The following is a 21,354-nucleotide window of genomic DNA, read 5'->3' on the forward strand; positions in this document are numbered from 1 at the left end:
TAAGTGCTTAAGCTTTTAAAACAATAAAAAACTGCAAATCATTGCAACTAAAACTTTTATGACTAGATAAATCGGCTTAAATATTTCCTTTTCTTGGCATTTTAATTTAGTCTTTCGAATTTATTCACTAGAAATGAAACTCGCTCAAAAAATCTTACAAGTCTATTTGTTAAATACATTTTACATAAATGGCTTTCAAACCATACCACGTCTACCTTGGCTTTCAGCTTTAATAAGAATCTTCTATTTGTGCTGGTTATCTACAGTGGTATTCTTAATGTTTTATTGGCGTATGAATGGCGGTGATACCTCTGTAGGCGGCCTTGTAGGCACTGCCTCATTTTTAGCTAACGGTACAGTTAATATCATTATTTTATTGGAGACAATTTGTAAAGAAAGGTACTACAAACGATTGATTAAACTAAAGCAAGAGGTAGACGATTTATTAAATCAACATTTAAATGTCAATGTACAGGAAAATATAAACTACAATTGTTTAACCAAACGTTTAATACTAATTTTATTCTGCCAACTGGTATGCGATGGCTTAAAAATGTGGATCAATTGCATTTCGAAAATCAGTCCAGTATTTTGGTATCTTTTACCCATAACCGCCAGTCTACGCACACGTTATTTACAAATCATATTTACTACAATGACTTTTAATCGTAGAATACAAATACTAAGAGATGTTATAGCAGCCGTAGCTAAGCAAAATGAACCCAAATCGAAATTTTCAAGTGATATTTGGCAGCCTTATAATCCGGAAGAATATGAAAAAGTCAATTATATGCGTTTGATTTATTTGCGTATGTGGGAAATCTATATGAGTTTTAATAATCTCTACAGTTGGTCTTTGCTGACATTGTTTATGTCATCGTTTTTCGATATAGTATGTAATTGTTATTGGACATTTACGGCCATTTATAAACGACAAGTTTTCCACAAATATGTAATGAATGGCGCTACTTCGTTCTCTTTGGCCAGTTTGGTTTATGTATTATTCTATTTTACGGATGCAAGTAATAATAATGTGAGTATTAAATTAGTGTTTAAGGGTTTAAAGGGGACATAACTAGTAAAAACTTCAATCAAGAGAGAGAGAGAGAGATAGAGGGTCAAAGATATCAAAACTTTAATAGGTTTCAATTAAATATTTCAATCACTTTTAATAACCTTAATTGTTCGTATAAAATTTATTTATAAATTAGCATGATTAAGCATATTTTAAAAGCACCGCATTCCCCTTTTGTAAAAACCTATAAAATCCTTAAACAGCTTAGACATTTTGTCACTAAGTAGAGGTCTTTCAACATGAGTTTAGACGTTTTTGTAAGCACTTATACTCATAACAAAGATAAAATATATCGTATAGCCATAATTTTAATGTATTTGGGCTATTGGATATTTGGTTTGGCTCCATTCACCAAAAACTATAAAATCTATCAAATATTTGTAATATTATGGTGTTGCGAAATTGTCTGGTCAACTTATCTAGCCATCATCTATCATATATTTGGAGATGAACATAGTCTTGATGGTTTAGTAAGTTTCATATTGTATTTTACCCATGTACTGGGTCACTTGATTGCACTGGCGGAATCCTTTAATATGCGACAACAACGCATAGCATTAGTTGAACATTTTAAAAAGATATCAGTGGATTTGAAAGGCGAACTGAAAAGACCTCATTATGCAGGCTTATCCGTTATGAGAATGTGCAGCACTGTTTTGGGAGTTATAACGTTATTAACATGTGGTCATGGTATTATTATGTGGACTACCTTTAAGACTAAATCTCCAGCTAGCATATTGTATTGGCGCTCACTACAAAGCTATTTAGCTTTACAATTTAAAACTTTGGAATTTTTAACACCTATAGTACAATTGAGTCATTACACTTTAGTGATACGCAAAACCCTTAATCAAATGGGAGAACGTAACTTGAGAAGAGTTTTTAAAGGCTTAAATAAATATGAACAGTCAGATGTAATTATGGTAACAGCTGTAAATGAAGAGGAAGAAGATGAACAACTTTTGATTGTACTTAAGACTTGTTATAATGAGATTTATGCTACAATACAAATGTTTAATGCGGCCTATGGTTGGTCTTTATTAGCTTCGACAGCAGTATTTTTTGTGGATTTTGTTAGCAATTCCTATTGGATATTATTGGCTGTTCTTAGTCAGGGTAGAGATTATTATGGTCTTTTACAGAATGCTGCTTTTGCTTTATTAGCTTTTATTTTACTGACTTTAATATGTTGGTATGCTGAAGCATGTTATTATGAGGTAAAGTTATGGAAAATATTAATGTTTATTAAAAAAATGTTTATTAAAAAAAAATATTATGATTAATACATTTGCTTTTCATTTCTTTTCAGAGTCGTTATATTGGTTGTTTGATCTCGAAATTGGTTAAACCTTTGGGTAATAAATTCTACAATGATTTGGTTAGTGAGTTTTCGGTACAGACTTTACATCAGCGCTTTATTATAACAGCTAAAGAGTTTTTTAGCTTGAATTTAAGTCTATTGGGAAGTGTAAGTGCAAATTAACAATAGTATCTTGATTAATTTTATATGAAGTTCTTTTATTTTCTATTTTAGATGGTTGCCGCCATTGTTACTTATTTGGTCATACTTATACAGTTTATGTTTACCGAGAAGAGTAATAATGAAAGTAAATTAACCACCAAGTCTATCCTTATGACCTCAACTACACCATCTACCTTTGATATTATAAATAATACAAATTCATCTGCTTATTCGTTAATTTTAAAAGGTTTAATTGATAATGTTACCGCAAAAGCAAACAATTCTTTAAATTGATGTAAATTGTATGAGATCTGATTGAAATACTAAATTAAAACCTTCTGTTCTCTGAGAAACAAGTATTTAAAATAAAGATTTATATCTTAAGAAAACAAGAAATGAGTTTTTAATAATAACAACAACATTAATTATTAAATTATTTTAGTTCATGGGCTTTTTATTGGACATTTATGGTCATTTGTAAACGACAAGTTTTCCATAAGTATGTCATCAATGGAGCTACTTCGTTTCTTTTTTAGCCAGTTATAATAATGTGGATATTGAAATAGAGATTGAGGGGTAAACGAAAGTGTGGAATAAAAATAAAATCAGACATCCCTGTTTACAACTTGATTCAAGGGAGTAAGAGATAGGGAAACAAGTGATCAAAACCTTAATAGGTTTCAATTAGATATTAAGTGATAAAAAGGAGTGTGGAATTACAAGTCAATCAGGCATATATCTTTAAAACTTGATTCAAGAGAAAGATAAAAACAACCATTTAAACTTTAATAGATTTCAATTAAATATTCCAATCAATCAATAACTTAAATTGCTCAAATATAATGTATTTATAAATTGCCATGATTAGGCAAATTTTAAAAGTATAATATTCCTGTTGGTAAAATACCTATAAAATCCCTAAACTTATTAGAAATTCTATCACTTAGTTGAGGTCTTTCGTCATGAGTTTGGACACATTTATAAAGAATTATAACTATAAGAAAAATAAAATATACCGTACTGCCATAATACTAATGTATTTGGGTTACTGGATATTTGGTTTAGCTCCCTTTACTAGAAGCTATAAATTGTATGAAGTATTTATACTACTATGGTGCTGCGAAATTGCCTGGTCCACTTATCTGGCCATAATCTATGATGTTTTTGGTGATGAGCACAGTCTTGATGGTTTAGTAAGCTTTATACTATACTTTACCCATATGGTGGGTCACTTAATAGTGCTGGCTGAAGCTTGGAAGATGCGTCAACAACGTTTAGTTTTATATGAACATTTTAATAAGATCAACATTGATTTAAAAGATGAGCTGAGGAAGGCGCAACATAGAGGCATGTCAGCTATGAGATTGAGCTTTATAGTCTTGGGTGTTATAATACTGTTAACATGTGGTCATGGCATTATAATGTGGACTACATTTGAGACCAAATCACCAGCTAGTCTATTGTATTGGCGTTCACTGCAAAGTTATTTAGCTTTACAATTTAGAACTTTGGAATTTTTAACTGGTTTAGTGCACTTAAGTTATTATACTTTAGTGATACGCAAATCTCTTAATTGTATGGGTGAACGTAATTTGAGAAGAGTTTTTAAAGGATTAAGTAAATATGACGAATCAGAAGTAATTATGGTAGCATCCGTTAATGAGGAGGAGGAAGATGAACAACTATTGGTAGTTATAAAAAATTGCTATAATGAGATTTATTCTACAATAAAAATATTCAACGCAGCCTATGGCTGGTCTATATTGGCTTCGACAGCAGTGTTTTTTGTAGATTTTGTTTGCAATTCCTATTGGATTTTATTGGCTGTTCTAAGTCAGGGTAGAGACTATTATGGTCTTTTACAGAATGCTGCATTTGCTTTGTTAGCTTTCATTTTATTGACCATAATATGTTGGTATGCTGAAGAGTGTTATTACGAGGTATATAAATCTATGAAAAATTGTGATTATTTTAAAGCATTTGCTTTAAATTTTCTTTTCAGAGTCGTTATATTGGTTGTTTGATCTCGAAATTGGTTAAACCTTTGGGTAATAAATTCTCCAACGATTTGGTTAGTGAGTTTTCGGTACAGACTTTACATCAGCGCTTTATTATAACGGCTAAGGAGTTTTTTAGCTTGAATTTAAGTCTATTGGGAAGTGTAAGTGCAAATTAACAATAGTATCTTGATTAATTTTTGCTACATGTGTGGAGTTCTTTTATTTACTATTTTAGATGGTTGCCGCCATTGTTACTTATTTGGTCATACTTATACAGTTTATGTTCAACGAGAAAAGTAATAATGAAAGTAAATTTATTACCAATGCTGACCTTGTGACCTCAACTACACCATCTGCTTTTAAAAATCGTTAATTTTAAAGGTTTTAATTGATAATGTTACTACAGAAACAAATAATTCTTTCAACTGAATGAGATTTGATAGAAATACTAAACTAATAGCCCCTGCTAGTAGGAGTATTTTAAATAAAAATTTTAAATAAATATTGAAGTCTTAAGAAAACAACAATACTTAGTTTTTAATAATAAATTTTTCAAATTTAGTTGTTCATTTCAAATAACTAACAATAATTATTAAAAATATTACTTAAAACGTTTAAACTTACCAAAGCGCGGTTGCTTGACGGGTTGGTTGATGAGATTTTATGATCAGATTCCTATCAATTACACACACATCATTTTTTCTTTTCTTATTAACATTGCCCTTTGCAAAACTACTTTTATTGACATACTACTACATCACTTATATTTTTTTCTTTAAGGTTGATTATCGTTAACGCAATAAACGATTTAAAGTCGCGTCGTGTTAGTAAATAATACTTTTTTGTAAACATTTCGCTACCGAACAAATACAATTTAAGTCGCGTTAACAAAAGTATACAAACAATTTAAAGTCGCGTTACTTTTCTTAATGAAACATTTACGTAAACATTATATTTTTAAAGCGTACCCTTACGGCTTAAATACGATTTAAAGTCGCGTTACTTTCCTTTAGGAAGGTGTATCGTAACCGTTTCACTTTTGCAAAGACATAACGAAATATACCGTAACCGTGAGATCAATTTTCTCGAAATTATGGGAAAAATAACACAAATACCGCGACCGAACCGACTTTTTCGAAAACCAACCTTTAATAAACACTTTTTAAACACTCAATCACATTATTTTTTTTGCAAAAAAGGCCATTTAGGGCAATTTACATTTTAAACACTTTTATCACTTTTGCTGCTTTGCTGCTCAAACCTAAAGGAAACCTGAAAAGAGGAAAAGGAAATTAAATTAGTTTACTGTTCAGTTTCAACAATAATTGTAAAAGAGTATAAAGTGTCTTAGCTAAAACTAAATAAAGTTAATGTTTGAGGTTGCCAGAATAATAAAGCTGCCACTGTGTTACTATTTTTTGGCCAGCTTGGATGTCATTACTACAACGGGTTGTTAACTTTGCTAAAAATTTGTTTGCAGTGCTGCCATTTTGTTTAAGCTGTCACTATGTTTTTATTATGGGGGTTATTAACTTTGCTAATACTTATGGTTTTTGCTTTGTTTAAGCTGCCACTATGTTTTTTATTGAAAATTTGTATTTTTGTTCTTGCAATGTGTACTAAATGGTGCTGCCAGGTGTAGTCTTGGCTTAGAGATGAGGTTTTAGCGGTTTTTGATTTTAGTTTAGAGATCTTTTCTGCTTTTGTTAATAAAACTCTAACTTTTTTGTCTTTCTAAATTAAATAAGCAAATATTTATTTATTTTTAATAATTTTACTAAAAATTTAATTTTACATAAAATTAATTTTTTTGCAAAAAAAAAAAATCATAATAATTTTATTTTTACTAAAAATTTAACTTTTACAAATAAAATAATTTTTACCAAAAATTTGCACAGTTTTTATTGTTTTAATATTTAAAAATCAAGTGGAAAACAAAAAAAAAAAAACAATCGTTCATGCACGTATAAACTTCTTTCACCCGCAATGCTGAAGAAACAATAACAAAACACACAACAAATAATGCAAACTTAATGAAAACAAAAAAAAAAAAAAAACAACAAACTCTTCATTATCTTCTAACTAGTGCATACTTTGCCCATAATTGTAACGTTGCAACAATAACAAAACACAGCACCCACTCAATAAAAAAACAACAAACTACTTTGTCCAAAATTATGTATGTCAATGACATCATAATAACAAAACACACAACTCACTAACAAATTTAAGACAACAACAAACACTCATACTTTAAATACAAGACAATTGCAATTAAAACAACAACAGCAAGTAAAATAATTTGCATGTTATGTTTGTGCTTGCTTTGTCCATGACGTCACAATAAGAAAATAAACAACAATAACAATTATACTCTTTGTGACGTTGAGAATTATTAAAAATAACAAAAAATACACTCACACTTTATATACGATGCAAAAAAAGCAAAACAAACTATGACGGAACAAATAACTACCAACAAATTGCATTTAAGAAAAATTTTAATTTTTTCTATTAAATTTTAACAAATTAAACAATATTGTTTTATATTTCTTAAACAAACTACTCCGATAACATTTTTAGTCCAAAATATCCTGTTCCGGACCACTTTTTATAGCAAAAGCAATATGAGGTACTTACCCGGCAACGGCCGGCTGCTGGTGCCTCTTGCATTGAAAACAACTATTATTTTATAAAATTTTCTTTAAAATTACAAAATTACACTTTACACTATTAATTTAATAATTTTTAGTTTAAATATTAACTTTTAATAGCCTTTTATTAGATTTTTAACAATTTAATTAAATGACGCCTTAAAAATCACGCGTGATATGATTGATTGATTGCTTTCTTTAAACTAAATTGACAGAAGAGCAACAAGTGAAAAAGGTAAACAAAGCAATTGCAAGGAAACAACAACAACAGTAAGTAAAAGAATTTACATGTAATGTTTGTGCTTGCTTTGTCAATGACGTCACAATAAGAAAACAAACAACAATAACAATTATACTTTCAGTGACGTTGAGAATTGTTAAAAATAACAACAAAAACACTCACGCTTCATATACGATGCAAAAAAAGCAAAACAAACTATGACGGAACAAATAACTACCAACAAATTGCATTTAAGAAAAATTTTAATTTTTTCTATTAAATTTTAACAAATTAAACAATATTGTTTTATATTTCTTAAACAAACTACTCCGATAACATTTTTAGTCCAAAATATCCTGTTATGGACCACTATTTATAGCAAAAGCAATATGAGGTACTTACCCGGCAACGGCCGGCTGCTGGTGCCTCTTGCATTGAAAACAACTATTATTTTATAAAATTTTCTTTAAAATTACAAAATTACACTTTACACTATTAATTTAATAATTTTTATTTTAAATATTAACTTTTAATGGCCTTTTATTAGATTTTTAACAATTTAATTAAATGACGCCTTAAAAATCACGCGTGATATGATAGATTGTTTTCTTTAAACTAAATTGACAGAAGAGCAACAAGTGAAATAGGTAAACAAAGCAATTGCAAGGAAACAACAACAACAGTAAGTAAAAGAATTTACATGTAATGTTTGTGCTTGCTTTGTCAATGACGTCACAATAAGAAAACAAACAACAATAACAATTATACTTTCAGTGACGTTGAGAATTGTTAAAAATAACAACAAAAATACTCACACTTCATATACGATGCAAAAAAAGCAAAACAAACTATGACGGAACAAATAACTACCAACAAATTGCATTTAAGAAAAATTTTATGTTTTTCTATTAAATTTTAACAAATTAAACAAAATTGTTTTACATTTCTTAAATAAACTATTCCAATAACATTTTTAGTCCAAAAAATCTTGTTCCGGAACACTTTTTATAGCAAAACCAATATGAGGTACTTACCCGGCTACGGCCGGCGGATGCTGCCTCTTGCATTGAAAAAAGCTTTTATTTTATAAAATTTTCTTTAAAATTACAAAATTACACTTTACACTATTAATTTAATAATTTTTAGTTTAAATATTAACTTTTAATAGCCTTTTATTAGATTTTTAACAATTTAATTAAATGACGCCTTAAAAATCACGCGTGATATGATAGATTGTTTTCTTTAAACTAAATTGACAGAAGAGCAACAAGTGAAATAGGTAAACAAAGCAATTGCAAAAACAACAACAGCAAGTAAAAGAATTTGCATGTAATGTTTGTGCTTGCTTTGTCCATGACGTCACACTAAGAAAACAAACAATTTGCATTTAATGTTTATGCATGCTTTGTCCATGACGTCACAATAAGAAAACAAACAACAATTATACTCTCTGTGAAGTTGAACATTGTTAAAAACAACAACAAACACACTCACACTTCATATACGATGCAAAAAAGCTGAACAAACCAAGATGGAACAAGTAACTACCAGCAAATTGCATTTAAGAAAAATTTTAGTTTTTCTATTAAATATTAACAAATTAAACAAAATTGTTTTCTTTTTCTTAAATAAATTATTCCTTTAACATTTTAAGTCCAAAATATCCTGTTCCGAACCACTTTTTATAGAAAAACCAATATGAGGTACTTACCCGGCAACGGACGGCTGCTGGTGCCTCTTGCATTGAAAACAACTATTATTTTATAAAATTTTCTTTAACACTACAAAATTACACTTTACACTATCAATTTAATAATTTTAAGTTTAAATATTAACTTTTAATAACCTTTTATTACAATTTTAACAATTTAATTAAATGACGTCTTAAAAATTACGCGTGATCTTATTGATTGCCTTCTTTAAACTAAAATGACAGAAGAGCAACAAGTGAAAAAGGTAAACAAAGCAATTGCAAGAAAACAACAACAACAGTAAGTTAAAGAATTTACATGTAATATTTGTGCTTGCTTTGTCCATGACGTCACACTAAGAAAACAAGCAACAATAACAATTATACTTTCTGTGACGTTGAGATTTGTTAAAAACAACTACAAAACACACTCACACTTCATATATGTATATACGATGCAAAAAAAGCAGAACAAACCAAGATGGAACAAGTAACTACCAGCAAATTGCATTTAAGAAAATTTTTAATTTTTTCTATTAAATATTAACAAATTAACCAAAATAGTTTTAAATTTGTTAAATACACTATTCCATTAACATTTTTAGTTCAAAATATCCTGTTCCGGACCACTTTTTATAGCAAAACCAAAATGAGGTACTTACCCGGCTACGGCCGGCGGATGCTGCCTCTTGCATTGAAAAAAACTTTTATTTTATAAAATTTTCTTTAAAATTACAAATTAAACTTTACACTATTAATTTAATAATTTTTAGTTTAAATATTAACTTTTAATAGCCTTTTATTAGATTTTTAACAATTTAATTAAATGACGCCTTAAAAATCACGCGTGATCTTATTGATTGCTTTTTTTATACTAAAATGACAGAATAGCAACAAGTGAAAAAGGTAAACAAAGCAATTGCAAAAACAACAACAGCAAGTAAAAGTATTTGCATTTAATGTTTGTGCTTGCTTTGTCCATGACGTCACACTAAGAAAACGAACAACAATAACAATTATACTTTCTGTGACGTTGAGAATTGTTAAAAACAACAAAAACCCTTAAACTTCATATATGATGTCAAAAAGCAGAACAAACCATGACGGAACAAGTAACTACCAACAAATTGCATTTAAGAAAAATTTTAATTTTTTCTATTAAATATTAACAAATTAAATAAAATTATTTTATATTTCTTAAATACACTCTTTCAATAACTTTTTAAGTCCAAAAAATCCTGTTCCGGAACACTTTTTATAGCAAAACCAATATGAGGTACTTACCCGGCTACGGCCGGCGAATGCTGCCTCTTGCATTGAAAAAAACTTTTATTTTATAAAATTTTCTTTAACACTACAAAATTACACTTTAAACTATCAATTTAACAATTTTAAGTTTAAATATTAACTTTTAATAGCATTTTATTACAATTTTAACAATTTAATTAAAATTCGTCTTAAAAATTACGCGTGATCTTATTGATTGCCTTCTTTAAACTAAAATGACAGAAGTGAAACAAGTAAAAAAGGTAAACAAAGCAATTGCAAGAAACAACAACAACAGTAAGTTAAAGAATTTACATGTAATGTTTGTGCTTGTTTTGTCCATGACGTCACACTAAGAAAACAAGCAACAATAACAATTATACTTTCTATGACGTTGAGAATTGTTAAAAACAACAATGTCAAAAAGCAGAACAAACCATGACGGAACAAGTAACTACCAACAAATTGCATTTAGGAAAAATTTTAATTTTTCTATTAAATATTAACAAATTAAATAAAATTGTCTTATATTTCATACATGCTTTCAATAACATTTTAAGTCCAAAAAATCCTGTTCCGGAACACTTTTTATAGCAAAACCAATGAGGCACTTACCCGGCTACGGACGGCGGCTGCTGCCTCTTGATTTGAAAACAACTTTTATTTTATGAAATTTTCTTTAAAACTACAAAATTACACTATTAATTTAATAATTTTAAGTTTAAATATTAACTTTTAATAACCTTTTATTCGATTTTTAACAATTTAATTAAATGACGTCTTAAAAACCACGCCTGATCTGATTGATTGCTTTTTTAAACTAAAATGACAGAAGAGCAACAAGTGAAAAAGGTAAACAAAGCAATTGCATGAAGAGAACAACAACAACAGAAAGTAAAAGAATTTGCATGATATGTTTGTGCTTGATTTGCCCATGACGTCACAATAAGAAAACCAACAACAATAACAATTATAATGTCTGTGACGTTGAAAATTGTTAAAAATAACAACAAAAACACTCACACTTCATATACGATGCAAAAAAAGCAGAACAAACTATGACGGAACACATAACTACCAACAAATTGCATTAAAGAAAATTTTTAATTTTTTCTATTAAATATTAACAAATTAACCAAAATAGTTTTAAATTTGTTAAATACACTATTCCATTAACATTTTTAGTCCAAAATATCCTGTTCCGAACCACTTTTTATAGCAAAACCAATATGAGGTACTTACCCGGCAACGGCCGGCTGCTGGTGCCTCTTGCATTGAAAACAACTATTATTTTATAAAATTTTCTTTAAAACTACAAAATTACACTTTACACTACTAATTTAATAATTTTTAATTTAAATATTAACTTTTAATAACCTTTTATTCGATTTTAAACAATTTAATTAACTGACGTCTTAAAATTAACGCGTGTTCTGATTTATTGCTTTCTTTATACTAAAAGAATGACAGAAGAGCAACAAGTGAAAATGGTAAATAAAGCAATTACAAAAGACAACAACAACAGCAAGTAAAAGAATTTGCATTTAATGTTTGTGCTTGCTTTGCCCATGACGTCACAGTAAGAAAATAAACAACAATAGCAATTATACTCTGTGAAGTTGAAAATTGTTAAAAACAACAACAAACACACACTTCGTATACAATGCAAAAAGCAGAACAAATCATGTCGTAGCAATTACCAACAAATTGTGTTTAAAGAAATATAATTTTTTTCTATTAAATATTAACAAATTACAATAACATTTTTAGTCCAAAAAATCCAGTTCCGGAACACTTTTTATAGCTAAACCAATATTAGGTACTTACCCGGCCAAAGCTGCCGACAGTCTGCCATCTTCTATTTAAAAAATAGTTTTTACTATTTTTATTAATAACCACACTTTACTCTTAATTGCACTATTAATTTTATATTTATTTAAAAATTTTTAGTTCAAACATTAACTTTTAATAACTTTTTATTCGATTTTTAACAATTTAATTAAATGACGTCTTAAAATTAACGCGTGATCTGATTGATTGTTTTCTTTAAACTAAATTGATAGAATAGCAAGAAGTAATGACAAGTGCAGAAAAACATGCATTAACAAGCAAACAAAAGACAACAACAAAACATGTAAAGGAGTTTGTATTTAAAATACACATGTATGTACATATGTTTGTTTATTCAAGAGTATTATTGAGAAACAATAACATAATTAGTGAGAGTTTTGATTTATATTTGTTTTGTGGTTGCTTTTTAATGTATGAAGTGCAAGCTTTTTGTTGTTGTTGCATGTGTATTTTTTTGTTATTTTGTGTACATACTTTGCAAAAACAATTATGTTTGGATGGGATAGAGTGTAAATGTTGTTTACATATTATGTGTTAATATGTACATATGTATACAGGGGGTTATTTTCTGGTAATTTAGGAATAAATTTATGTTTTTGTGTATAATTAATTTAATCCTGTTAAAAAATAGATTTAGAAAATAAGATTTTTATGAAAAGCGGTAATGATTATAGATTGTTATTAAAATTTTTTTATTTAAGACTTTTTGCAAAAAAAAAAATATGTGCCGTTTGACCGCCTCTCAAAGAATTTATCTATTTTTTAACATTTATATAAAAATTTTCAAAAATTTAACTCAATGACGTCATAAAATAAATGTGTAATCTGTTTGATTTTCTTTAAACTAAAATGACAGAAGAGCAACAAGTGCAAATAAGTAAACAAAAGATTTAAAAAAAACTGCAAGTGAAAGAGTTTGTATGTAATGTGAGAGAGTTTTTTCTTTTTATTGCTCTGGTAGTAAGTTATTGTATTTGTAGTGTAGGAAATAGGAAATTGAAGTGATAATTTATATAAAATCTTTTACAATTTTATAGATTTTTTAAAATTAAAATTTGTCTTTACCTTGTTTCCTAGTGGCAATATGATGTGAAAAAACAAAACTGTCATTAAAGTTGTAAACTTTTGGTTTTTAGTGTTGCCAGTTTTTATACAGGCTGTTGTCTTTGCTTGAAAGGTATTGTCATTATTGTATAGACATTTGATTTTAAGTGTTGCCAGCTTTTGTTCAGGCTGTTGTCTTTGCTTCAAATGTTTTTTCTTTTGGCAATATGGTGTAAAAAAGCAAATAGTCATTATTGTAGTAAACATTTAGTTTTGGAGTTGCCAGTATTTAAGGCTATTGTCTTGGTTGAAGTGAAATGTTTTAATTTTGAGGTTGCCAGTATTATAAAGCTGCCACTATGTTACAATTTTTAGGGTTTAATGTTGCCAGCTTACTAAAATGGGTTGTTAACTTTGCTAAAATTTGTTGGTGATGCAGTCATTATTTTGTTTAAATTTATATTTATTGCTATGTTACTAACATTTGTTTGTGTTTGCTTTCTTTAAGCTGCCACTAGGTTTTTTTAAGCTAGTGTTAAGTGTTGCCAGTTTTGTTTATATTATTAAAAGGTTGTGGTATGTGTTACAATGTGTACTTATTGATGTTGCCAGCTGTAGTCTTTACTTGTACACTTGTAGTTTTAACGGTTTTTGATTTTAGTTTAGTGATTTTTTCTGTTTTTGTTAATAAAACTCTAGGTTTTTTTTGACTTTCTAAATTAAATATTCAAATATTTATTTATTTTTAATAATTTTTATTGTGATACAATTTTCAATAGTTTTTTTTTTTCTTTATAATTTAATTTCGTTTTGTTTTATGTTGTATAATTTATAATTTTGTATAATTTATATTTTCTTAATAATTCTTCTTTGTTTTGTTTACCATATAAATATATTTTTTTTCTGGGTTTTCTTTTAATAATAAAATTTAAAGGTTTCCAGTTTTAACGCTTTTTTTTTTTTTTTTTTTTTTTTTTTTTTTTTTTGTTAATAAAACACAAAAATTTAGGGAAAACATTATATTTTAATGTACAGAAATTAGAAACCAAACAAATAAATAACAAACATAAGGTTTTATAAATAAATTAAAGTTACATAAATTAAAGTAAATGAAAATAAACTTAAATTAAGACGAAATTATATACAAACAAAGTTTAATTAAAAAACTAAGATCACGTTTTGAAGTTATGAATAAAACAAATATGTTAAATGACAATGTTGTAAGTAAATGAATGAAATGAATTTGTTTTGAGTGGATTTACAAAACTTATATTTAAAAAATTGTAAAAAAATCTTTGGCACAGTCTGTGACTTATTTAAAAAAAAATTATTGAAAAAATGTTTCATTTAAAAGAGAGAGAGAGAGCTTTTTTGAATTAAATTTTTTCTTTAGAATTAAAAAACTATTTTCTTAGACAAACTGATATGTTTTTTTAAATTTCTTTCGTATTTATGATTTTTTTCTTAAAAATGTTTGAGTATGAGCTTTTTTTTAACATGAAATGCAGTGATTCGTGAATATTCGTTAAAGAATTCTTTTTTTTTCGTTTAGGAATGTGTGTGTTTTTTTTTTTTGTAATATTAGAGGTGAGCTGTTGTTTTATTATTGTTTTTTAAGTTTTTAATAATACCTGTAATATTGTAAAGTGCTGTAAGAAAACGAAAGAAAAAAAAATAAAGAAAATATAAAAACAAACAAATAATTTAAATACCAAAAAAAATACACAAAAATTATGAGAAGCTTTAAAGCCAAGCTTGAAAAGTTATAAATAAAAAAATGAAAAGAAAAAGCTTTAAAAATTAAAATATAAAACAAAAAACTAAAATTTTTTAGCAAATTATGGAAAAAAACTATAATTCTTACTTTTTTAAAGAAATGTTATAAAAAACTTTTGTTATTTCCTTTAATATATGATATTTTTGTTGTAACTACTTTTTTTTAAAATGCAACAGATAATTTGTTTTTTTTAATATATTTCAATATTTTTGTGCTAAAAAATCATTAAATTGTTTATAATTTTAACAATGCTACTTCTTTGGTTATCAAAAAAATGTTTATTGTTTAAAAGTATATAAAATGTTAATTTTGTATAATATTTATTTAATAATATTTACTTGCACCTAAAGGCTGCTAAAAAGGGGTTAAAACCTTTAGGTTATAATTATCTATAGAGCTAAATAGCAAACAACTAAATTCTGGGGGTTTTATATAGTCAAATACAGCTACTAATTGAATTTTTTTAATTTTATATTTTATTAGTTTTTGTGTTTTTAAAAAGGTCTATCAAAATGTTTTAGTTTAAGAGAAAAAAATCATAGTTTTTAAAAAGTTTTTGTGAAAAAAATAACTAAAACCAAAAAATAGTTTCTTTTTAGAAAATAAATTAGTTTTGGAAGCTCCAATAGTTTTTAACAGTTTTTTTTATATGTTTTCTTCTTCTTTTTATATTTGTTTTAATTAAGGCTTATTTTTTCTTTTTCTTTTAAATCAAGGCTGTTTTTTGTTAAGACCTTTCTTTTATTATAGTTTTTTTTTTTTAATTTAAACTGTTTTTGTATTTCCTTTACTTTTTTTGTTATATATAATATTTAAGTAACATTTAATTTTTCAAAATAATTGTTTGTTTTTTTCTTTTCTTTTTTTAAGTCCATAAAATTTTGTCAAATTCTTTAAATTTTTAAGAGTTTGGTTTAAAAATTTCACTCGTTATATTATGGTTTCAGATTCTTTTTGTTTCTAAGTTAGAGTTTTTTTATAAGTTAGTTTGTTTTAAAAGTGTGTATTTTAGTAAATAACAGCTAAAATTGTTTGGTTAAGTTTAAATTATTAGTAAAAAAGTATAATAATAAATTATAACCTCCACCTAAAAATTATTTTAAAAAATATAATAATATAGTCATGGAAAAAATAACTGGAGTTTTCTAAAGGAATGTTAATGGCAAACTTTATTTTTCTTTAGAAAAGTTATCGTTAACTTGTCCTTTCTAAAGAAAAGTTATCGATAACTTGAATATTCTTAAAAAATGACTTAATTTTTTTAAGAAAAGTTTTTGGTAACATGATTTCTCAAAGAAAAGTTATCGATAACATAAATTTTATATAGAAAAGTTATCGATAACTTGACCTTTATAGAGAAAAGTTATCGATATCATGACTTTTATATAGAAAAGATATCAATAGCTGGATTTTTCTATAGAAAACTTATCGTTTTTAGGACATTTCTATAGAAATGTTATCGATATTAGAACATTTCCATAGAAAAGTTATCGATAGCAGGACTTTGCTATAGAAAAGTTATTGATAATTGGACTTTTCTATGAAAAGTTATTGATAACTAGACTTTTCTATAGGAAAGTTATTAGTAACAACACATTTCTATAAAAAAAAGTTATCGATATCATGACTTTGATATCAAGAATTTTCTATAAAAAGGTTATCGATATTAGAAGATTTCTATAGAAAAGTTATCGATATTAGAACATTCCTATAGAAAAGTTATCAATATCAGGACGTTTCTATAGAAAAGTGATCTATAACTTGCATTTTCTATAGAACAGTTATCGGTAACAACACTTATCTATAAAAAAGTTATCGATAACAATACATTCTCTAAAAGTCATCGATATCATGACTCCTATAGTAAAGTTGTCGAAATTATGACTTCTCTATAGAAAAGTTATCGATATCATGACTTCCCTAAAGAAAAGTGTTCGATAACATGACTTTCCTATAGAAAAGTTATCGAAAACTAGACTTTTTTACAGAAAATTTATTGATATCATGACATTTCTATAGAAATGTTATCGATATCATAATTTCTCGATATAAAAGTAAACGATATTATGACTTCTATAGAATAGTTGTCGAAATTATGACTTCTCTATAGAAAAGCGATCGATATTATGACCTTTCTATATATAAGTTATGGATAACTTGATGTTTCTATAAAATAGTGTTCGATAACATTACATTCCTATAGAAAAATTATTGAAAACTAGACTTTTCTATAGAAAATTTATTGATATCATGACATTTCTATGATATCAATGACTTCTCTATATAAAAGTTATCGTAAACTTGATTTTTCTATAGAAGTGTTCGAAAACTTAATTTTTTATAGAAAATTTGTCGATAACTAGACTTTTCACAGAAAATCATCTGACTTTTATATAGAAAAGTTATCGATAATTTGATTTTTCTCTAGAAAAGTTATCGATAACTTGACTCTTTTATATAAAAGTTATCGATAACTTAATTTTTTCCAAAAAAGCTATCGATAACTTGATTTTTCTATAAACTAGTGTTTGAAAACTTGATTTAAACTGATTCTTTTTTTCTAGAAAGTTACCGATAACATGACGTTTCATTAGAAAATTTAACGATTGATTGATTTTTTTTCTAGAAATGTTATCGATATCGTGGCTTCTTTATACAAAAGTTATGGATAACTTCTTATTTTTAAAGAAAAGTTATCGATGACTAAACTTTTCCATAGAAAAGTAGTTGAAAGTTTTCCATAACTCGAATATGTTGAATATTTAAAAAAAGATCTTTAAGTTCTTTTTCCACCAAAAGTTATCGATTAGGTTATCGTTTCCTCTAGAAAACTATAAAAATGCCCTTCTTTAGGTGCAGGATATTTAACTTTAAACATGTTTTTAGTATAAATATTAAATTGTTATATATTTTTTTCATTAAAAACTTAATTTTTAAAAATATTTTCTTTTGTTTGTAAAAATAAAAAAATATTTTATAGTTTAGTGGTTAAAAATTGTTATGTTATATGTATGTATTAATTAGTTTTTTTGTCTTTTGTTTTTAATTTCAGGGAAATTATAGCATAGAATGTAATTGATCCATTAAGTTCGCTTAAAATTTGTTTATGTCTTTTTGTTTGTTTCAAATAGTTTTTGTGTTTAAAATGTATTTAAACATGACTTACTTAACATTAGCATTAGCTGAGGGTGTAGCCGATAATGCCATTTTCGATAAGGTGGCTAAGGAACGTTTTTGAAAGGTTTGATTATGGGCGCTGCCGTCATTAGTATCGGAAAATAATTTGCGGAAGCTGAAAGTTTTAAAAAAATAAAATCAACTTTATTTAGCGCCTAAAACAAACAAAATAAGAAGAAACTTACAATTTACGAATACCAGATTCATTGGACTTCTTCCAGGGAGCATCATCGGGTTCAAAGGGTAAGGGTCCTTGTACAGGAGCATCATGTTCAGGAGGTCTAAGAAAAAAACAAAACAAAATTGAAAACACATAACCTTTAATTAATTTCTTTACACTTACGTTCCATTATGTTCACCATTATCCTCATCTTCCCCACCCTCTGCACCCACACCATCATCATTATCATCATCATCATCTGAACTTGAATCATTTGCTGTTATTTCGGTTGGTTTTAATGCCCTCAATTCTTCATTCAAATTCTCAATTGTTGTTAACAATTCATCGCGTTCATTAATCAGTTCTTTTAGCTCTAATGTTGTATAACGTGGACGATTCGGATCGTTGGGATCGTCATCATGTGACATATACAAATCTTCATTATCTTTTTCAGCCAAACCCAAACGTTTGCGTAAACTATTAATTTCGCGACACTGGTCCTGTAGTTGTGCCAAAAAGTCAGCACGTTCTTCACACAAAGTTTTTACCTGTGTTTGTAGCATAGTGCAACGACGACGTGTATCACGTCCCGAAGATTTAAAACGTTCCATTTGTATGGTCATCTAGTTAACGTTAATAGTTAAGTGTTTAAAGGGGAGAATGTAAGGGAGGGGGTTAAAGAAAGTTAAAGCAAATTATTGTCACTTTGTTAAAGGGCAAGTAGTAAAGATGTACATAAACAACTAATTGTTTAATAAACGTGACCATAAAACTTTTATATACATACACTTTTCTTTAGGACATCTTATTTAATATGAAACCATAAAAGGAAAACTAAATGAGCCTTTAACAATGACACAGATTTGTAAACAAAATTAAGAGGAAAGTAGTTTAACAAAAGGAACTTTAATTGAAAAGTGAACATTTTCATCCTTTTAAATTTAATTTTTATAAAGAAAACTTATTGATAACCAGATATCTCTAAAGAAAATTTATCGATTACTTGACATATTCAAAGAAAAGTTAACAATATCATGATTTTTCTATAGAAAATTTAGATAAAAGTTATAGATATCATGTCATATATATAGAAAAATTATCTAAATCTTAACTTTTATAAATAGAGAAGTTTTCGATGACGTAATTTTTATATAGAAAGGTTATTTAGAAAAGTTATCGATAACTATTCTATAGATAAGTTATTGAAACCTTAACTTTTCTATACAAAAAATTATCGATAACATGACTTTTCTATAGAAAAGTTATTGATATCTTGACTTTTGTATAGAAAAGTTATCGATAACTTAAATTTTATATAAAAAAGTTATCGATAAATAGACATTTACTTAGAAAAAAGTTCTCGACGAATCAAGTGTCTCTGAAACGCTCTAGTTTTCCCCAGAAATTTTCTCTAAACAATATTGGTCACAAAAAGAAACTAGGTACAAAAAGTAGTTCTTCCCTACTTACATGTTCAATTTCCGTATATTTACTCTGCAATTCCCTTTCCTTTTCCTTCAACTCATCTCGTTGTCTATAGATTTGTTCCTTAAGCCGCTGCAATACTTGTGTATCACTCAAAGCACTATGCAATTCATTGTTGGTAATACTTATAATACTCTCCGTTAGACTGGCACCCAAGCCAGACGACTGAGCCGATGATGACTGCAAATCTTGAGTTTGTTTTACCAAACGTTTATTCTCCTCCTGCAACGATGAGACCAAATCGGCCAAATCATTTGTTTCCGTACGCCATTGCTCCTCAATCATTTCCAATTCTTTTTCAAACCTACGGCGGAATTCAGCCTTTTCTGATTTTTCACTTTCCAACTGGGCTATTTTATCTTTGAGCTCTTGTATGGTGGCATTTTCACGTTCATTCTTGGTGGCCAAAGCCTCTAGCAGCTCCAATGTATTAATAATTTTGGGCATAAGACCAGTGGCGGCCTCAGTGCCAAAACGGTCAATAATCTTTTCATACTCCTTGCCTATGTCGGAGGCCAAATCGTAAACATCTACCACTCCAATATCATCAATTGCGTCCAACACCATTTCGCCCATTTCATTGAAATGAAAACCTGGCATACGGGTGGTGGTGGTTTGGTTTGTAGTATGATCTAATCAACAGACCAACACTTAAAACAAGGCAACCCCCTTTCACTTGCTGCTGCTGTTGTTACGTTGCTTTGTACTGAAGATGATGATGATGCGGCCTTTAGTGGTTACACACACTCGATATTTATTTATTTTTTTTTTAGTTATATGGACACAATCAATTGATAGTTATAATTTATTTAACACTTTTTATCTAAACACCAACTAGTCCCCTCCCTATTTATACGTTGTACGTACAATTTATGGCAGGTGCTGTATAAACGACTCCTACACAGCTCTTTTTTGTGTATAACGATAACGAGGAAAAATAAGAAAAACTACACAATTTTTTTTTTTGCAAACACTTGACTTCTTTTTTTCTAAAGAAAGAATTTTTCTTCAAAACTTTTTGCGTTTCTTTTGTGTTTAAAGTTTTATAATAAAATTGACGGTTTGTTAAAGGTTGGATTTGTTTGGAGAGAGCACCTTTTTAATAAAAATTTTTTGTTTAAAAACTATTAATAAAATGGAAAAATTTTGCACAATTATACAAAGATTTTCCTACGGAGTGTGTGTTTTCACAAGCGATGAAAAATTATTATAATGATTAATGAAAAATGGCATTTAAAGAGAAATAATGAGAAGAGAATAGAATAGAAAGAAGAGAATATAAAACAGATGTTTGCAGTGTTGCCTTATCATCGAAAAACAAAAGGACTCCAAAACGGGTAAAAATATTCAAAACCGTGAAGAAAAAAGCACCATTTATAATTTTGAATAATAGTTGTGTTTTGTTGCTAACGTTCAAAGGCAATTTCATATAAATTTAAAATTTATAAACGTTAGGAGTTAACGTGTAAAATTATACAAGTTAATTTTAACGT

General features: G+C 27.5%; 4 protein-coding genes across 4 annotated transcripts; 3 read left to right on the forward strand and 1 right to left on the reverse strand.

Annotated features, from left to right (window-relative positions):
- Window positions 1-133: 133 nt before the first annotated feature.
- On the forward strand, window positions 134-1,075 carry LOC119607905 (putative gustatory receptor 2a). Its single transcript, XM_037962042.1, has one exon. It carries the CDS (start codon window positions 134-136, stop codon window positions 1,073-1,075), a length of 942 nt encoding a protein of 313 aa, XP_037817970.1.
- Window positions 1,076-1,314: 239 nt separating this feature from the next.
- On the forward strand, window positions 1,315-2,831 carry LOC119607906 (gustatory and pheromone receptor 39a-like). The gene is made up of 3 exons (XM_037962043.1): window positions 1,315-2,292; window positions 2,385-2,543; window positions 2,610-2,831. The coding sequence occupies exons 1-3, from the start codon at window positions 1,315-1,317 to the stop codon at window positions 2,829-2,831; spliced, it is 1,359 nt and encodes a 452-aa protein (XP_037817971.1).
- Window positions 2,832-3,571: 740 nt separating this feature from the next.
- LOC119607907 (gustatory receptor 23a-like) lies at window positions 3,572-4,910 on the forward strand. Its single transcript, XM_037962044.1, has 3 exons — window positions 3,572-4,477; window positions 4,540-4,698; window positions 4,773-4,910. Exons 1-3 carry the CDS (start codon window positions 3,572-3,574, stop codon window positions 4,908-4,910), a joined length of 1,203 nt encoding a protein of 400 aa, XP_037817972.1.
- Window positions 4,911-14,808: 9,898 nt separating this feature from the next.
- On the reverse strand, window positions 14,809-21,075 carry LOC119607902 (RILP-like protein homolog). Its single transcript, XM_037962039.1, has 5 exons — window positions 19,847-21,075; window positions 18,560-18,999; window positions 18,402-18,497; window positions 18,206-18,331; window positions 14,809-14,911 (listed from the first exon to the last, which is right to left on the reverse strand). The coding sequence occupies exons 1-5, from the start codon at window positions 20,459-20,461 to the stop codon at window positions 14,884-14,886; spliced, it is 1,305 nt and encodes a 434-aa protein (XP_037817967.1). The 5' UTR covers window positions 20,462-21,075; the 3' UTR covers window positions 14,809-14,883.
- Between the last annotated feature and the right edge of the window lie 279 nt (window positions 21,076-21,354).

Source organism: Lucilia sericata, unplaced genomic scaffold (genome assembly GCF_015586225.1).
Source record: "Lucilia sericata isolate MDLA Ls3-8-SP2 unplaced genomic scaffold, ASM1558622v1 Contig000759F_arrow, whole genome shotgun sequence".
NCBI lineage: Eukaryota > Metazoa > Arthropoda > Insecta > Diptera > Calliphoridae > Lucilia > Lucilia sericata.